Source organism: Trachymyrmex septentrionalis, unplaced genomic scaffold (assembly GCF_001594115.1).
Source record: "Trachymyrmex septentrionalis isolate Tsep2-gDNA-1 unplaced genomic scaffold, Tsep1.0 scaffold310, whole genome shotgun sequence".
NCBI classification, from domain to species: Eukaryota; Metazoa; Arthropoda; class Insecta; order Hymenoptera; family Formicidae; genus Trachymyrmex; species Trachymyrmex septentrionalis.
The window spans coordinates 215767-231818 of NW_017305475.1; the positions used below are offsets into that span (position 1 = coordinate 215767).

Genomic DNA, 16052 nt, shown 5'->3' on the forward strand with positions numbered 1-16052 from the left:
AAAGAAGAATATTCTATGGAGATTCAAACGTCATTTACATGTTAAAATTAATGAAAACCAACGAAAAGAAAACAAACGGGATCAGTCGCGAGATACGTGTCCAAATTTTCGATTCTATTCGGAGCCCCCGAAATGAATTAGCATTGAAGTAAAGCGATGGTAAGTGCTCTGTTCAGGCAAACAGCAGGGTGAAAAAGGTGAGAAGTCGCAGACGGCAAAAAAGAAAGAAGGAAGGAAGGAAGGAAGGAAGGAAGGAAGGAAGGAAGGAAGAAAAGAAGGTGATAGTCGCGCGGAAGCAAGGGTAGAATCCGTCTGGAAGAACGCGGAAGGGCGACAGAATCGAGGGGGTTCAGAAGCGAGCAGGGGTGGAAGAGAGGAAGAGGAGCACCGGTTATCGTCGGGAGGGGTTGCATCGGGGCTGATATCGACCGAGGATTGCGCTTGCGTGGAAAAAGGCGCGAGCGCAATTGTACGGTCGTTCCCAGAGAGAGAGCAACGGCGCCCTCCGCGTCGAAAGAGGAAAAGCCCTCCTGTTCCCCGTCGTCAGTCGATCGTCGCGTCGACGAGAAACGGGCTGCTGCTACCATCATTTGGGGAAGACTTCCGGTTTCTCCTGGCAGAGCCGGCAGAGGCCGGGTGTACAACACGGTGATTCCAACGCCCGCACTGGACCGCACTTCCGGAACCGAGCTGCCCGGGCGCGATCTCGCGGAGAGCTCGACTCCGCTCGGCACCGCGTCGTGAGTTCGTCATCGTCACCGGGGGACGGGGAAAAACCCGCAGGCGGTTCGAGGCGGAGGGGGGTGCAGGCGAAGTATATCGGGACGATAAGAGCACGATAAGCGGACCGCATTTTATAAACGCCTATGCGTATGCGCACCTCTTCTCTCCTCTCCGCCTCTCTTGTTCTCTTGCTCTCTCCGACCTCGTCATGCTGATAAAAGACGAATCTGGAGTTTTCCTCGAGAAAGACCACGCCGCTACCAGTTCGAATCTGGCAATGCCCGGTACTGGTCATGAAGACAGTTCGGCGACTCTAGAATAGATAATCTAAAACTGGTGGATTTTTTTCAAACTCTTTGCTCCGTCGTTGATAATGATCGGGGTCACGGTTGCGTCCCGCACACCATGGTGTTCGATCACCATGTTCGGAATGTGAAGCGACATCGATGCTTGGCGACTTGATTCGGTTTGATATGGAGATATGGTGAATTATATGGATAATAAATTCACAGATTGAATAATTCGCGATTAGTAGAATCTCTTATATCGCATCGAACTTGTATTGCACGTTGTCGAATGTACCTATTGACATGTTCCTTCGAGGTAGCGGCGCATGCTTACAAGTTTGATCGAAGAAAGACGCGATGATCAATGTGAGTTATTTTAAAGCGGGCGATCAACACGTACATACAGTATGCAGAGATAATCGAAGCGAGCGTCGAAGTCTCTCGAGGCGTTATCGGAGTTCGGGCTGCCTGGTTCGGAACGCACGGCGCGATGATTAGCATGCAGCAGCAAACGATTTTGAATAATGTAACTGGGCCCGAGCAGCCGCAGGAAGACGTGCAGCTGACTGAATTGCTGCCAGTGAAGCAATCGCATATCAGAGAAAATGTCTTCAAGGATACCGACGCGACTGATGCTCTGAGAGCACTCAGGAGTCTCTCGGGCGACTGCAGCGATGGCGACAGCTTTGACCTGCGGGAATTCAACTTCTGCAAGAACGTCGAACAATTGGAACGTCGGAGCAGCAAGCATCGACGAGTGGAGGTTTGTCGCAAAAAAACGAAAGAAATCAAGAACAATGCTAAAAACGTAGATTTTTTTGAAGAGAAAAACAGCGGGGTGCCGGAGAAGAAAGTGCGTAACAATAGCAAGATCGGTCACGTGAAAGCGCCGAAGAGGAAACTGACGAGCTCGTCAAGTAAGAACAGGGATGACGACAGGGAAGGTAATTATGGAATGAATGAGAAATCGATTAGGAAGAATACTACTGAATGCGACGAAGAATTCGAACATCACTGTGATGAAGAAGATGAGGACGAACAATTGTACTTGGACCTGGAAAAGAAAGACTGCTTTAAGGGCGAGATTTACGTATATAGACGGGAACCGTTGGATCCGTGCTCGAGTTTGGAGCCAGAGGAACTAGGTGCGATGAATCATAGGGATTTTTGTGAGGATTATCCCACCACGGATGGAGAATTATTTGATGGAAAAGGCACGTTCGTTGAAAAGGTCTCTAACGTAGATAACTTGGAGAAAGAAAAATTCAAAGTAGATGACATTACTGAGAAAGAAATTCCCGAAAAGGAGCTGAGATTGAAGATCGATGCCATCATTCAAGCGAATTATTTGCTCGAGCGCGAAAATAATAACGTTGTGGGTTCCGACGAATCAAAGATCAAAATTGTAGAGCACATTGGCACCTCCTCTGCTGCTGCGGAAACGAAAAAGACGAAGAGGAAGCGAACTGATCACGAGAAGACCAGACAATTGAAGGATCAACAGAACTCTCAGAAGAAATACTGCTGTGTCATATGCGACGCGCGTTTCAAGGGTAGCGGTGGTTTGCGAAATCACTACAAAGTGGTACACGGTGCCGGACCGGTATACAAGTGCGACGAGTGCGGCAAGGAGTTTCCATTAAAGGAACGGTTGAAACTGCATGTCCGCACACACACCGGCTTCAAACCGTACAAGTGCCCGGAGTGCGATAAAAGTTTCGCGCGAGGTGGCCAGTTGGTACAGCACCGTCGCACGCACAGCCAGGTCAGGCCGTTCCACTGCAAGCTGTGCTCCAACACCTTCACATGCGCGGCCAATCTGTCACTACACTTGAAACGTCACAACGGCCAGAAGGATCACAAGTGTGACTTATGCGGACGCGCTTTTGTGCGACGCGACGCCCTGAAGAAACATCTGGAATGCCTGCACCGTGACGTCAAGTCATTCCTTTGCGCTATCTGCAACAAGACCTTTAAGGGCCACCTACCGCAACACATGAGGACACATGCGCGCGACCGTCCGCACGGTTGTGCTACATGCGGCCAACGATTTGCTCAAAAGTCCCAATTGACCGTGCACCAAAGGACCCATTCTGGCCAGCGGCCGTTTCGCTGTCTAGTCTGCTGGCAAGCTTTCGCTCATTCGACCGCTCTGAAGCTGCACACTCGACGTCATACCGGGGAACGGCCGTTTAAGTGTCCCGAATGCAATGCCGGCTTCACTCAACTGCCACATTGGAAGAAGCATATGAAGTGCATACATGGCAGGAACGATCCATACGGTTGCAAACGTTGCAAGAGCTTTTTCAGGATCAAAAGCGACCTGGAAAGTCATGAGAAGACTTGTCATCCAGATATGGAGGTGGAGGACGACGATGGTGGCGTCCCAGTCGGCAAACCGACTGGCTGCTCCGAGATCGTTGAGAAGACTTCTGTCACTGCGAAATATAAACTGATGACGGTGGAGAAGATGCGGTTGCTGTTGGCAGTGCTGTTGAAGAGGATCAGCAAGCAGGAGCGGTTGGACGAGCTCGGCTTCGGTAAACGTCTTATCGATGACGTTCTTCAGGATTCCCTGGTGTCTGCTGGCAAAGAACCGGTCACGAGGAGCGGTTTGTCCGAGCTTGAGGCTCTCACTCGAAACTTAGAAATTTTTCTAGAATGGACAGTACCGAAGGAGCATTGGGAGAATTTCCGTAAGATGAAAAAATCGCCCGAAGATATTCTGGAGACGCTCACAGCTACGTAAACGTTTGTCCATTAATAATAGTTTTATTATCCTTTGCGTAAAGATTAGAAAAGAGTGAGATAAAATCAATAGTATAAAGTCATCTCACCTTTTTTACACTTGGTCTTAACTATATCAAAATTTACATCAAAATTTAATTATTTTGTTCGAAACTAAATTTTCCTTAATATTTTTTTCATCCAACTTTACACGAGACTTTTTATCTACAATTTTTATGTTTTTTGTTCTTTTTTTACGTTTATAATTTATAATTTATAATTATAAAAATCTTTTAAGAAACTAAATAGAATGCCGGGCATTTGTAACGCGATCATGACATGATCTCTATTCATTACCTTTAATTATGAAGATTAATGACGATTTTCAAGAGAATTCTATATATATATATTTAGTCATTTCTAATCGCATCAATCGAAGATAAAACGGTCAAGGTGATATCAAGGAAGTTTCCGTGTGATATCTGATCTAAAATAATTAACGAATGTTAATTTTTATGGTGCCATGTGTCATAATACTTGCCATACTAAACCAGTGAGTAGACCGTGTGATTTAGGGGAGTTAAGTAAATCCTTTTATTTGATTGTAGCGTAAGATAAATCGCATCGGAGTAGAATATGTATTGTCGAATTTAAATAATGAAAGCCCAGCGTGTTTCTCTCAAACGGAAACAAACTGTCGCGCTTCTTCGGCGACTGAGGTAGAATTAGACGTTCTCTTGCCATATTTGTTAAAAACACGCATACACACGTTGGCGAATGACGGAGAATCAATTTAACACATACATTTTAATCATAAGCACGACTGTTCGTCAATCGTATAGATACCAAAAGAAAACCAGAAATGAGGCTAGCACGAGTCATTTGCAATTATGTTTTTTCATGCGTAATCGTTATATTATCCTATATATTTATAAAGACATCTATATACATATCTATATATATATACACATACACATTTATAAATTTAATATTATGAGATTTTGTTATATATAAATGTGTTCACGGACGCGTCCGCGGAAAATTGATATTCGACAGTCCTACGCGACGTTCCCATTGTAGTTGATACTATTATTCGTTATTTATCTCACTTATACATGCACTCGCGCGTAATTGAGGGCTTGATTGGCCGCGGATGAGTAAACATGTTGGCGTGCCATCATTTTAGATAGTCATAGTAAATGTGAGCAGACAATAATGAACGAAGGTTACAAGTTTAGTATATATTAGTCATTGAAGAGAAGAAAGATATATATTATATCCATATACACACATATATATATACTTATATACATATATATATTGGTATTAGATGAATATATGCTGATGGAGCCGCGAGGGGAGAGGAACATATTATCTTTTTTTTGATTCTAAAGATGCTAAATTCCAGAAAAGTAATAGCAATTTATTTTAATGAACGAAACTCGAATTTTACAGTAATATAAATTTATTGTAATGTTAGATTGATGCAAATAATTCTTTTTATAGACGAAGACATTTTTGTTATCGTATAAAATCAAAATTGACTTGGTATTCTTATACGCAAAGTTCCTTTCCTCGACATACCATGAGGATATTTCTCAATAGTGCGTTTGGATAAAAATAGTAAAAAATATTGCAATCGGAGGTGCTATTTTGTGCGATATAATCGTTTGCAATACTTGAAGCTGTTGCTTGAAAAGAAATTTGTTTTCTGAGCTTTCTTTTCGGCGCGCAAGAATAATCCAAAGACTTTGTTCCTTTCATTGCCAAATACATCGTACTGTATGTATCGTTACGTTTTATATAATTTCTATTTTATTGTAGGCACCGAGGTATATTTTGCGCCTGTAAAACAAGAGAAAAAGTAAGGGAGCGATATGAGTAACGTGTGACGCACCTTAATGTATTAACATGAGCTCGAATGTATTGGCGTACGCAGTGACTTAGCATTTTCAAATTTATTCGAAAGATCGAAATCTATACTTCGGTTGTGGATGCAAATGCGGGTCGGAGTGCACTTCGAATATAGATCGAGGTCGGAAAAGAGCCATTTCGAATGGTCGACAGGAAGCGTAGCTTCTCACAACGAAATCCACTAACTCGATGATTTTGAGTTATGATGCCAAATCAAGTAAATAGCGCTCTCGAGAATGATTGTCTTGTGTCTTTCGCGAATTTTTTTTTGCATAAGATCACGAAAATTAATATTCGAATCACATTTTCTTTTCGGCATCGATGAAATCGGGATGCTACTTATTGTTTTCCTTTAGTGCCATAAACTAAACATAGTCATATTTGTACATTAATATAATGTGCGATGTGTGGGAGAAGACAATTTGAATAAACACGTTTCTTTATTTGCTGGTTTCCTTCGTTAACATCACTTTCCTTTTTATTTTTATGAATAGAGATTAATAATGCATTTTAATATGCATTATATGTATATATAATATGCATTATATGTATGTATATATATATATATATATATATACACATATATATATATGTAAATATTTGTATAAACAGTGATTTAAATTGTTTTATTTTTCACACGCTATTTGTATAAGAAAAATATAGCAACTTAAAGTAAGGTATCTATTATTATCTATAAAAAAAATACGTGGAGCATTTTTATCACTTATATCAAGTCATGAGACCGCGATAGAAAATTTACGTATAATTAATATTGAAAATAGATTCTTCAAATATCCAGTTAAATATGAATGGTTGTCTCATATCCACTTGCAAACCAGTAATATGTAAGCTCTGAAATAATTTTTATATATTTAAAAATTCACTTTTTATTATGCCGTTTTACTTTCGTTATTCAGGTATTCATCATTATTTAATAAAACACTTACCGATGTGGAAAGATTAAATGAAAATTCTATCTCATTATTATTTAGGAACACTGTGATGACTGGTCGTAATCCAAAAATCTGTACTGTTCCTAGTATTACCTCCTCATTAAAAGAACCTTTATCCATTTCCATATTCAATAAACTTGATTGATTTGCAATGAAAGACAGCCACAAATATTCTTTCTTTTTTATGGAATCTATACATTAAAAATAATTAGCAGTCAAGATACAATTTAATATACAATCATTTAATACAAGATATGTTTTACCTAAGCTGTCACCATCGTCCCAATACAATTCTCCTATAGCATTTTTAGTTTCATTCAATGTTACTATTAATTCAAAATTGTTTTTTCTGCTCTCTGTGGTTGTTACACCCGGTTCCTGTGCTGGAAGAATCGAACCTGCACGAATCAATAATGGTATTTTGTCAATCGGTGCAGGAAAGGTATAATGTTTTCCAACGGAGAAATAGGAATTGAAGGTATAATAATCGTACCACAATCCTCGTGGTACATAAACAGTTACCGCAGTTTTGTTCTGCAAAATATAAATCAACGCGATTAACTAAATGTCACAGCGTATCATATTATGTAAATAATAAAATAAATTGATGATATACTTCTTCGAGAACTGGATTAATCATAAGCGAATTTCCCCAAAGAAATTGTTTATCAATGTCGTAAGTTCGCCGATCTTCGGTAAATCTATTAACATTCATTTTATATATATATATGTATGTACGCATATAAAATATTATTCACAATATAGGTACGACACAAAGCATCGATACGTACTCAAAGAAAAGTGGCCGTGCCACGGTTTCCCCAAATTTATGTGCTCTGAAGAATAAAGTGTACAAATATGGTAAAAATCGATAACGTATTTTGAGAGAATTTTTTGACGATTGTACAACCAAATCGCCCATAGCAACTGGATCTTGCTCCTATGTACATATATATTAATACATTTATATATTATATTGAGAATACTTCAAATTCAATAATTATTGAAATTATGTAGCGATGCATTGGCACTTACAATTGTATCATCAGAATTATGATTTCGAGAAAATGGATAAAAAGCACCAAGTTGCATCCAACGATTGCACAATGCAGTGGTTGTGTTTCCATTAAAACCGCAAATATCTGCGCCCACCATTGGAATTTGGTAAAAATTGAATGATAAAATAGCTGGAATACTCATCTTTAAATCATGCCTGATAAAATAATTTTTTAATTAGTTACATAACGAAAGTATGATAAGATGTACATTAAGATGGATTCTAATTACCATGATGAATAAATGTCACCTGTCCAATGACCCGCATAATGACCATGTCCTACCCATGTCGAACGTGATATTATAAATGGTCTCTTTAGCCTAATTTTCCTAAGAGCACTTGCACATAGTTTGAAATAGGATAAATTCTTAGAAGATAGAACAATAATAATCTGCTTGTTATTGAAATTACAATATAAAAATATATAAAGAAAAACCGACCAAAGACGAGCTAATAAATTAGGATGTTATAATATCAATTAAATTTAATGTTTAATGTATACATAATTAATTTATACATTAAAATAAGCGGAACTAGTTTTAACTTTACAAGTCTTCATCAATCGCATAAAATTTACATTACAAATTAATTAAAATATAAATAATCAAAAATCAAAAAAAGTAAAAAGTCACGAAAAATTATAATAATTACATCCAATATAGATGCAGTCAATCCATAATCTCGCAACCACAAAACAATAACGTCACAAACATGACGGACTGCGTTCTCAACCGTTGCTAATATAAGAAGTAAAAAATTTTTACAATATCTTATTCCATAGTTGATTGGTCACAATTTATATATGATTGTTTGTAATTTCGTTTTCCAACCGTTGACAATATCTGATGTGGAAATTGTAGTAGCTATGTACCATAGCTTATCTCATTTGTTAAAATTGATTAATTGAAGATTGAAATTTTAACTGATCAAGAGATATCAAAAGAGCAATCAAGTTTTGTTCGTAACTGCGAGACATTATGAATTGATTGCATCTAAACGTAATCAATATAAATTTTCCGTGACTTTATTCTTTTTGATTATTTATATTTTAATTAATTTATAACGTTAACTTTACGCGACTAATAAAGATTTTATAAAATTGTAACTAGTTTCGCTTATTTTAATATTTGTTAAATATTAAATTTAATTAATATTATTTTATTTATAATTTAGTTTTAGTATCATATTCTACGATTCCTAAGAATGAAAAAAAGTTGTAGGTCTAGAAACTTTTCCTTTTTGAAACACTTTTTGTTTATCTCAAAAATTTATCTAGACAGATATTACATGAATATTATGAGTAAGTAATACTGTCATGAAGATAGCTTATCATAGTAAATTATTGTAGTTCCTAAACGTTGTATAGTTAAGATAGTGTTATCAAGATAATTTATTCCAATATCGAATGGAAATTTCATGTATGGGCGAACTAACGGAAACTGCAGAAAAGCTCAGTGTACTCTGTATCGTAAAACTTCAAAGACTTCGGCAAAGACGATGCCCTACAAAGAATACATTTCTTCAAATAAGTTACAAATCTTTAAAGTATTATCTCGCAAATATAGTGTTTTTATCTTAAAAAGAAAGAATTTCCAGGTCTATGTTTATATGACCTTTTTTCGTCCTTAAGCCCCAGACACAATGCGAAGGAATAGCGATAGAAATATCTAATGTATTTGATTTCTGATAGATTGAAATCATGTGAATTATTTCTATCGCGATAGCGATAGAATATGATATCATCAAAGTTTGGCCACCTGTTTCTGGGATACTTTGTATAAACATCCTAATTTATTAGCACGTCTTTGATCGGTTTTTTTCTTTATATATTTTTATATTATAAATCTTAAGTTCTTTATAAATTAGTTTTTTTACTTACTAATTTGTGGTAATCGCTTGGCTCATTCCATAAGTATTATGAAGATTATAATGAATGCCCAAATAATGTTTCGCATTCATGCAAAGAGTTTTCGTAGCGAGCAAACCGCCAACAACATTGGGAATATATTCGGGATAATCTAAATTATTATGTGTACAACCATTCTTATTACCATTGTAAAAATTGGATGGTTCGTTCATATCCTTGATGATTAAAAAATTTAAAGTAGTTTAAAAATAACTCGATAATATTGAAGTAATTTTTAACAGTAATTTTTAACATACTTACAATCCATGCACCATCGTACGCAAAATTATTATGCATATCGCCCATCATATTTGCATAATAGATCATAGTTTTAGGATTTGTGAAATCGGGCCATACCGTGGAAAAACGATTCCAAACTTTACCGATGAAAGGTTTGTCGGATTCACCATCTTTTACGAATATGTCTTGTTTTATTCCTTCATCATAAGGCAGATAAGAATCATTATCTCCGGATATGCCAGCATCAATTATGGGTATATAATGCATTCCTGCCTAAAATAGAAAACAATTGCTGTAATGTATGTTGACTTATCGATTGATAATCTTGTATATAAGTATACTATACCGAATGAATTTCTTCTACAAACTTAGGTAAATCTTTAAATTTCTTTTTATTATATGTAAAATCATTATTTTTGTCCATATAATCGAGATCATTCCATTGAGTATCCTATAAACACAATATAATTCATGCTAATGTATAGCTTATATTTTGAAATGTTATAAAAGTTTTAAAAACGTTATAAAAGTAAACATTACAAATGGGATTCCAGCTGTTCTTGTTCTGCTCCATACTGCTTTAGTATTTTCCAGCGATTTATATCCATATCTAATCGAGGTACAAAATGTTAATGTAAAATCGCATGTTGAAAATATTATTTTATACTGATATAATACCTGCATAAATGGAAACCAAGCGACCAATAGGGTGGCATAAATGGTTTGCCGACAATTTCAGAATATTGTTTCACTACATCAGCTGGAGTCGGTCCCAGGAAAAAGTAAATATCAAAAATACCACCGATTGTTCTAAACGTTATAGCCGGTGTAGGCTGCAGTATCACATCTAAAATACATGAAATTATTTAGAAAAGAAAATTATATGTCATATATCTGTTTTAGAAAAAGTAAAAAGCGTACCCATAGCATTACTGTTTAAAAACAAAACTCCATGAGCCATTCCAGATTCCTCCATAACAATATAAAATGGATGAGATCCATATAGATTTGCCTAATTAGATAAATAGAAGAGATATTATTTGCAATATGCAGTAATAATCCATTTGTCATGCGTATGATAAAATTGACCAACGTACATTTTCTATTGGTGGTTGATCTGTATTAAATAGAGTGAAGATTTGCCAATTAGCATTTAATTTTAAGCTCGATTGATGCCCGCCAATGCCATAAATGTTACTTGTTGGTAACAATGAGCTTATTTGTAGAAACTGATCAGCAAATATAAAACCTCCAATCCCAATGGAATTAAATCTGCATACAGAGTATATTAGAAAAGTAATATAAATAATTTTCATAACTTTGTTTAGCAATCAAAATTAAAAAAACTTAATTTTTACGATTTCATTAAAACCTTACCCATTAAATATCAACTAACAACAATATGACATCAATGTTATAATTTCATTCAATATAACTGTTATATATAACATATCATATTATACTTATATTGTTAAGTGTATGGTTACATTGATGTCGTATGACTATTAATTGATGCTTTTACTGAGTATAGATAATATTCTAAATACAACATACAAAGTAATTTATACTTACAATGTTGTGCCATCACTGACTCTATTAACTTTAAAGCCAGGTTTTACATCATCGCTATTAAATTGATATTTCGTGTCAACAACTTGATATAAAAATGGCTTCGGATCCGACCTAATTGGCCATGGTGGTTCATAACGCGTTTTAAAGGGATCATATATCTAAAAATTGTATGTTATTTTTTTATTATAGTGCGATACAAAACTTAAACCAGCGGTACACGATGCTTGTTTTCCTGCTGGATTGCTAGCTGGAAAACGAGCATCGTGTGCCGCACGGCTTGAAATATTCTGTAAATTTTTATTATACCTTTACACGCAGAATTGAGCTGTTTATGCTTGTGGCTTCTATCTTGATAAGGGGTACATTGTTTTTGTACACAGATTGTTTTTCTTGACTGAGAAAACCCAAGAAGTTACTTCCATCCTGACTGTGGTTAATATATTTATACAGATTCCATCCATCGGGATAGTAACAGTAAGGAGTATATAGCGGTATAGTCTTCTCATTTTTATTACTCTCACGAGGATTCCAACAACATCCTCTATTTATGCAAGAAAGTTGCGATGCTCCATCCTCTGGATGACAATCAAAGCGTAATATTTCAGGAACGTTGCTGCACTGCTTTAAATATATGCATATAATATAATAACGCAATAAATACAAATATAAATGACATAATATGTTATTTGTTTTTCTTATAATAAAGACTATAAAGAGATTTAGATTTTGTTTACTTGAGCATTGGCAAAAGCTGTGTTTTCTTCAGATAAATTATTTTGTTCCTTCAAAGATACTATTTTATGATTATATGTTTCTTGTTCGATGTATATATCAGGAGTATCCACTAATATATGCTGATATCTTGTCTCCTCAATGCTATCGTTATTTATATCAATCATAAATTCCACTTCTGCATTGTAACTATTCATAGTACGTAATGGATTTATAATCGCGTATAATAATGGAAGACCGAGATGAAACAACAATAAAGCTGTGATGAGACCCAAGAATAACGTCATTATCATACGTTTTATATTGTAACGTTTATCAAGATTCAATTTTTCTTTTTCGTGTTTTTTCATTGATGGCTCATAGAATTTATTGTTTAATGTTTTAATCACAATGGTATTAAATTTCTCCATAATTTTGTTTGGACGATCTTTGGTTGCACTGTAATATCCTGATTTTTCAGAAACATCCTGTCCATTTGCCTCTACATCAGCCATTCTTCAAGTCCTTGAGTAAAACTCTGCCGCCACAAATAACTCGTTAACAAGTTGTATCTGAAAGCGATAAGAATTATTATGAACAATTTATACGTGAACATACTTGTACAAAAACTACACAATCATTATTGTCAGTAGAACAAAATAATAATGTTTTTTTAACCAAGTCTAAAATTAAATAGATATAAATATATATAAATGAGTATTTTTAATGGACTGCTTTTGAGCAAATTGTAATTTTGTTCGTCTTACTGATAATGTTATCGTCCTAATGCATGTATTTCTACACGAAAAATATATTGCGTTTTATACTACGCATTTTAATATATTTTTTATAGATATATTCAGATTGATGTAACTTGCAAATAATCGGAATTATATGTATCCATTGCACAAATACGCACTAGACTTCTGAAAATAATATTACTAATAATATCACTGTGCACAAAGAACTTACAGTATTATTTTCGAGCACAGAATCTCGCGCTCGCTCCTGAACCGCACTTTGTCGATGTCACTGACTGCTATGCATGATGAACATCTGATCTTGCCAGGTCTTGCCTCGTGTGTATTGGATCTTATCGTTTTTCACGCAACGTGTGCGTCAGACATGTATCAATATCATATTTGTTCACGCCATGCGTCAGACATGTATCATATTTGTTTAGGCCATCAAATTCATAATGTAAAATATAGGAATTTTTCAAGAAAAATACTTATCGATAACTTATCGATGTAGAGAGAAATTATTCTGTCTTCATTCGGTATTGAATAAAAACGAAAATAGAAAGTTCTTATTGATGACCTATCCAAGGAAGATATGGATAATCTATCCATGGATGTATCACAATAATGATAAATTGATCTTTTTATATCTTTAATAGGATACAACAAACCTTTACAATTTACATTATATTACCTTTATATTTACATTATATGTACCTTTACATTATATTATTTTTATAATATATTTACATTATATTACATAATTCCAATATTCGAAGATATGTAAGAAAACAAAATAGAAATTGTTATAAAAATTACAGGCAAATTTGTAATCTCTCTATTGTTACCGGTGTTATTTACCGGTCAAACATTCAAGAAAAACGTCGTTAAAAAAAGTTATCTTTAAGCTGACAATGAGTCGGAATTCGTCCGATATCTGCTTATCAGTGTTTTTTCTCTCAAAAATTTTTCGTTATACGTTTATCAAAAATACTTATATCATTATATGTTGCTCATATCTTTTTAAAATAATATAATAAAACAAATAGATATGACAAGTTTTGTATTACTATATATCTTCGAACCTATAAATTACATTGATTAAAGTAGCAAAGTATGGAGTTTTAAAATGAAAAGTTATATTAACACAAAATGAAACTTTATGATAGATTTAATCAGCAAAACAAGCGAATATACAAGTAAATTTTTATACAAAAGATTTTACATTATTACTGAGAATTATTGGGACAATTCTCTTTTTCTTCACACTTTCGAATAATACCTGAAAACAAAAATATTTTGTTGTGATTCCGATGAAAAATCAAATTTATTTTCTTTCAAAATATATTAAAATCTTACTCTTGCAAATTTCGTTTAGAACATTAACGGTTGGCGAATCTGGCATTTCCGTCAGAAAATTTTTACCCTCGTCGCAACATCTAGCTAGCAACGGATCTAAAGGTATCGAGCCTAAAAACTCTACATTTAATTCGTTCGACATCGTTCGTGCTCCACCTGATAAAGCTGGGAATATTTCTGCGCTATTCTATGTACAAAGATGTTTCATTAATTATATCCTTTCATTTTGTTTTTTTGTTCTATTCACATTGTCCTTACTTTGCATTTAGGACATATGAAGATACTCATGTTCTCAACCACACCCAAGATTGGAATATTCACTTTTCTGCAAAAGTCTATTTCTTTCCTGACATCCAAGAGAGCAACTTGTGGTGGTGTCGTGACAATTATGGCACCCGTTATGCCGGCACCTTTTAGATATGACGTAGCTGACAAATGTTCGTCTGATGTGCCAGGCGGTGTATCCAAAATGAGATAATCTAAGCTACCCCAATCAACTTCTGATAGAAATTGTCTGATCATACCTGAAGATATGCAGATAAATCTATTAAATCTATTTACAATGAAAACCATATAGATTAATATAATCAGAATTATAAAAGATGAAATCTTAAAAGTACACCGATACCATTCTTCTTTGGTCCTCTCCAAATAACTGCATCACTTGGACTGCTGAGCAAAAAACCAATCGACATTAGTGATAAGTTATCCTCGATATACTAAAACAAAATAATATACAGTGTTATATGACAGGTTTTTTAATAGTATAATAATTCTGCTTCAAAGAGTTTACTTACTACAGGTGACCATCCTGATCCACTTTGATGAACTTGTTCACCAAGTGCTCCCAGTACCCTTGGCTGCGATGGTCCACAAATGTCAATATCCAATACTCCCACCTAAATAAGATACAAGATTTAAAATGTCTCTCTAATAAAATTTATATAATCAAATTTTCCAATATATATCACAAAGATTAATTAAATAATATTTGGTGTTGTGATATTCATATCAAAAATATAAATACAGATATAATTTAATTATATTGTATCTGTATTTATATCTCTGAAATACTAAAATACTGACTTGAAATACTAATAATAAGAATGAGAATACTAAAAGTCTGATAATCAATAAGGAACTGGCACTGGTTGATACGACATACATAGCCATTAGTCGACTATAGATATTCTCTGTCTGAGGTTATTTCATACAAGATAGCTGCTAGGCGTTCACTATGTCAACATGTATATTGAAAATCATATGGATGTACTTGGAATGGGCAAAAGAGTGAGTTATTACATTAACTTGCTTTTTAATTTTATATAAATGTGAGATTACTTAGGTGACAATAAAATATATGGTATCTATATTAGCATGGCATAATATACATAGAACATATAAGACCCAACAAAAAGATAAAAAAATTGAGTATTTGTTCCAAACAATTGTATCACACAATATTTTCCTTTTCAGTTATAATTAGTTATATGCTTACATTTCTGTCAGAATTATTTGCTGCAAGACACCTGGATAGTAATGATGTCACAGTACTTTTGCCTACTCCTCCTTTGCCTGAAAGCACTAGCAGCTTATTCCGCACTGAAGTAAGTCTTTCTTTCACAAGCGCAATACCAGGATCTGGCTGCTTGGTGGCTCCGGAAGAACATAGCGACTGATTCGGGCATCCCGCACAAGCTGATGCTTTGCCAGCACTCTCACTCTGGGTTCCAGGACAATCTAAAAATTTTATAAGTTAATATTTGGAGCACTTTCTATATAACACACACACACACACACACACACACACACACACACACACACACACACACACACACACACACACACACACACACATATATA

General features: G+C 35.0%; 3 protein-coding genes across 3 annotated transcripts in view; 1 reads left to right on the forward strand and 2 right to left on the reverse strand.

The window, feature by feature from the left end:
- The first annotated feature begins 1482 nt into the window (after positions 1 to 1482).
- On the forward strand, positions 1483 to 3760 carry LOC108749751 (zinc finger protein 37-like). The gene has a single exon (XM_018488683.1). It carries the CDS (start codon positions 1501 to 1503, stop codon positions 3757 to 3759), a length of 2259 nt encoding a protein of 752 aa, XP_018344185.1. The 5' UTR covers positions 1483 to 1500; the 3' UTR covers position 3760.
- A 2346-nt stretch (positions 3761 to 6106) lies between these two features.
- On the reverse strand, positions 6107 to 13021 carry LOC108749750 (lysosomal alpha-glucosidase-like). The gene is made up of 19 exons (XM_018488682.1): positions 12858 to 13021; positions 12114 to 12662; positions 11686 to 12000; positions 11380 to 11537; positions 10905 to 11079; positions 10729 to 10819; positions 10486 to 10654; positions 10348 to 10417; positions 10154 to 10258; positions 9829 to 10080; positions 9541 to 9743; positions 7892 to 7999; positions 7640 to 7817; positions 7396 to 7544; positions 7221 to 7305; positions 6868 to 7138; positions 6599 to 6795; positions 6395 to 6503; positions 6107 to 6125 (listed from the first exon to the last, which is right to left on the reverse strand). Exons 2-18 carry the CDS (start codon positions 12603 to 12605, stop codon positions 6408 to 6410), a joined length of 3114 nt encoding a protein of 1037 aa, XP_018344184.1. The 5' UTR covers positions 12606 to 12662; positions 12858 to 13021; the 3' UTR covers positions 6107 to 6125; positions 6395 to 6407.
- A 1038-nt stretch (positions 13022 to 14059) lies between these two features.
- The window catches only part of LOC108749741 (cytosolic Fe-S cluster assembly factor NUBP1 homolog), a 2610-nt gene continuing 617 nt past the window's right edge, over positions 14060 to 16052 (reverse strand). The window contains exons 2-7 of the mRNA XM_018488669.1: positions 15688 to 15929; positions 14987 to 15088; positions 14818 to 14908; positions 14448 to 14713; positions 14190 to 14376; positions 14060 to 14112 (exon numbers count right to left, since the gene is read on the reverse strand). Coding sequence (XP_018344171.1) covers positions 14060 to 14112; positions 14190 to 14376; positions 14448 to 14713; positions 14818 to 14908; positions 14987 to 15088; positions 15688 to 15929 — 941 coding nt within the window. The remainder of the gene's footprint in view (positions 14113 to 14189; positions 14377 to 14447; positions 14714 to 14817; positions 14909 to 14986; positions 15089 to 15687; positions 15930 to 16052) is intronic.

Excerpts from the sequence above, each read along its gene's own strand:
- LOC108749751 (XM_018488683.1), top strand. The coding sequence starts at position 1,501 with ATGATTAGCATGCAGCAGCAAACGATTTTGAATAATGTAACTGGGCCC.
- LOC108749750 (XM_018488682.1), bottom strand. The coding sequence starts at position 12,605 with ATGGCTGATGTAGAGGCAAATGGACAGGATGTTTCTGAAAAATCAGGA. Across the intron at positions 12,001-12,113 it reads CAGCTTTTGCCAATGCTCAA|CAGTGCAGCAACGTTCCTGA; the intron begins GTAAACAAAATC and ends ATATATTTAAAG. Across the intron at positions 10,081-10,153 it reads TTGTAGAAGAAATTCATTCG|GCAGGAATGCATTATATACC; the intron begins GTATAGTATACT and ends TTTCTATTTTAG.